Consider the following 2,179-nt stretch of genomic DNA (forward strand, 5'->3'; position numbering starts at 1 on the left):
GGAACCGGGAAGTACAACAAACCGCAGCATCCAGAGTGCCACGGTGATCTGAGGGAGTACAACTTGTGGCTTACGAAGAAAGGGGGAAGACGGTACAGCAAAGAGAGCTGTACCGTAAGAGAGCGAGCGCCCCAAAGAAAGGACATAACGGTATCGGGCAAAAGGAAGGCGCGCAACCGAGGTTTCATGTATGGGGAGCCTGGCGATGGTCGAGCACTAAAAATCAGAACACCAAAATGAGCACACGCGTCACCAGAGCCAAAGCACGCAGGAGGATGGCGGCCCTCCAGGAACCTCGCCCGGGGCAAGGATGGTCGGAGACCCGGCCTACCCGAGCTCCGCGGCGGGCCCTGAAGCGGACGTGGAGGTGGTCGGCGATCCTGCCGTCGAGGAGAGAGAGTGGCGACTCCGGAAGGCGGCGGCGGGCGGTCGGATACCGCGCGGGACGATGGACATCGGTGGAGCGGAACTCCCGAGAAGCCACTCGGAGGATGTCTGTCGGGCCACCGAGGAGACTCGGAAACGGTTCCGAGACCGGGAGCCGTCGGACGAGGAGCAGCAGCGGTCGACGGAGGAGGAGGCGAGATGGCAGGCGCGGCTGCGGCAGGACCACGAGGCGGCGGCGGCGCGATGGCATGCCCGCTTGCGAGAGGGGGAGGAAGAGGAGCGACGGCTGTGGGAGGACGCGTGGGAAGTGCCACTCACCCCCAGATACGCGGCCGAGGGGCCCAGTCCGAGGAGCGAGGACGAGGACGAGCCATGCGCGCCATCCCCTCCGCGGTGGTTGCCCGAGGTACCACCCACTCCCCGCTACGAAGGGGAGTGGCTCACAGGCGGCGACGGTGGAGCACCGTTGGCCACGCCGCCGTGGAGGCCGGTCCGGCCACCCACGCCGCGATATATCGAGCCACAGCGGCCGGAGGGGCACACGCCAAGCGAAGAGGCGACCGCGCAGCCGATGCCACAACCATAGGAGGAGGAAGTCCACCAGGCACGGGCGGAGGAGCCGTCGGTGGTGCGGACGGAGGTGCCGGCCGCGCACGTGAGCCACAGCACACGGGCGTTCGTGGCCGAGGGCGTGCGGTGGCGGCAGCAGACGCTGGTATGGACGTGGCCCGAGGGGCCCGCGACAGGACCGACGAAGGAGGAGCCCAGGATATGGGAGGAGGGGGTACCCAAGGTCAACCCTCGGGACCCCCGGACGAGAGGCCGACAGGATGCGTGGGTCCCGCGGACACCAAGCACGGGCCCGCCAACACCGGCGACGACGGCAACGACGGGGGAGGCAGAGTCGCTGGAGAAGGGACCGTGGGTGTGGCCCGAGCCACCGGCCACCCAAAGACCTCCCTTGCAGCGGCAAGCTTCGACGCCCGGATCGACGCGCCCGCGGCCGCAGTTCATGCGGCAAGTGTCGGCCCCGGAAGAAGGCGGTTGGCGCGAGGTTGCCAGGAGCGAGTGGCCGGAGGGGATTGAGGAGGCACCCGCGGTCGCGACGGCACGGCGGCAGGGCGGCAGGCGTTGCGTCCTGGTCAACGACGGCGGAAGGAGGTACCGGGTGAGGCTCGGAGTCGCGGGCATCCGGGTATTCACACAATAAATAAGAAAAAAAACACAATGGTTTCCCAAGTAGCAAGAGAAGGGGACACGGGGCCAAGAGTTTGATTGGCTGGAAGAAGAACGGGGCATGCATGGGCCACTCCAGCAACCTGTAAGTCAAATGGTCTTAGTACAGGAAGAAGAAATGATCGTCAATTACTTACCTGCTGTCCCGATGGCAGAGTGAATGCGAAGTCCTCTCCGCACCCGCTCTCGAGAGCTGCCAATATGGAGTCTGGTGCAGCCGATAGAGGACGAGTGAAGGGCGAGAGAGGACGAAAGGAGAGAGAAGGATGAGATGAGAAGGAGTAAAGGAAATGCAAAAGAAACTTACCTATGAAAAATTGCAAAATCACCACGAGCCAGGGAAGGGGGCGCCTCGATAGGCGATCGATTGGCATTAGATGAAAGTGCGATCGATGGGTACACGTCAAATGGTAATATCGGCCCAAGGTGGAAATATCGCAACGAGCAGGTGGCAACGCCGCACCGTTGGTATCGATAAACGAATAAACATCGATCACGCACGAATGGTGTGACCAGGCGGAGGAAGCGATAAAAGGAGTGGAACGCAGCAATGAGC

General features: G+C 63.3%; 1 protein-coding gene across 1 annotated transcript; it reads left to right on the forward strand.

Moving 5' to 3' along the window:
* Positions 1 to 310: 310 nt before the first annotated feature.
* LOC119562553 (collagen alpha-2(I) chain-like) lies at positions 311 to 1,473 on the forward strand. Its single transcript, XM_037875757.1, has 2 exons — positions 311 to 564; positions 834 to 1,473. The coding sequence occupies exons 1-2, from the start codon at positions 311 to 313 to the stop codon at positions 1,471 to 1,473; spliced, it is 894 nt and encodes a 297-aa protein (XP_037731685.1).
* The last annotated feature ends 706 nt before the right edge of the window (positions 1,474 to 2,179 follow it).

This window comes from Drosophila subpulchrella, unplaced genomic scaffold, assembly GCF_014743375.2.
Source record: "Drosophila subpulchrella strain 33 F10 #4 breed RU33 unplaced genomic scaffold, RU_Dsub_v1.1 Primary Assembly Seq59, whole genome shotgun sequence".
NCBI lineage: Eukaryota > Metazoa > Arthropoda > Insecta > Diptera > Drosophilidae > Drosophila > Drosophila subpulchrella.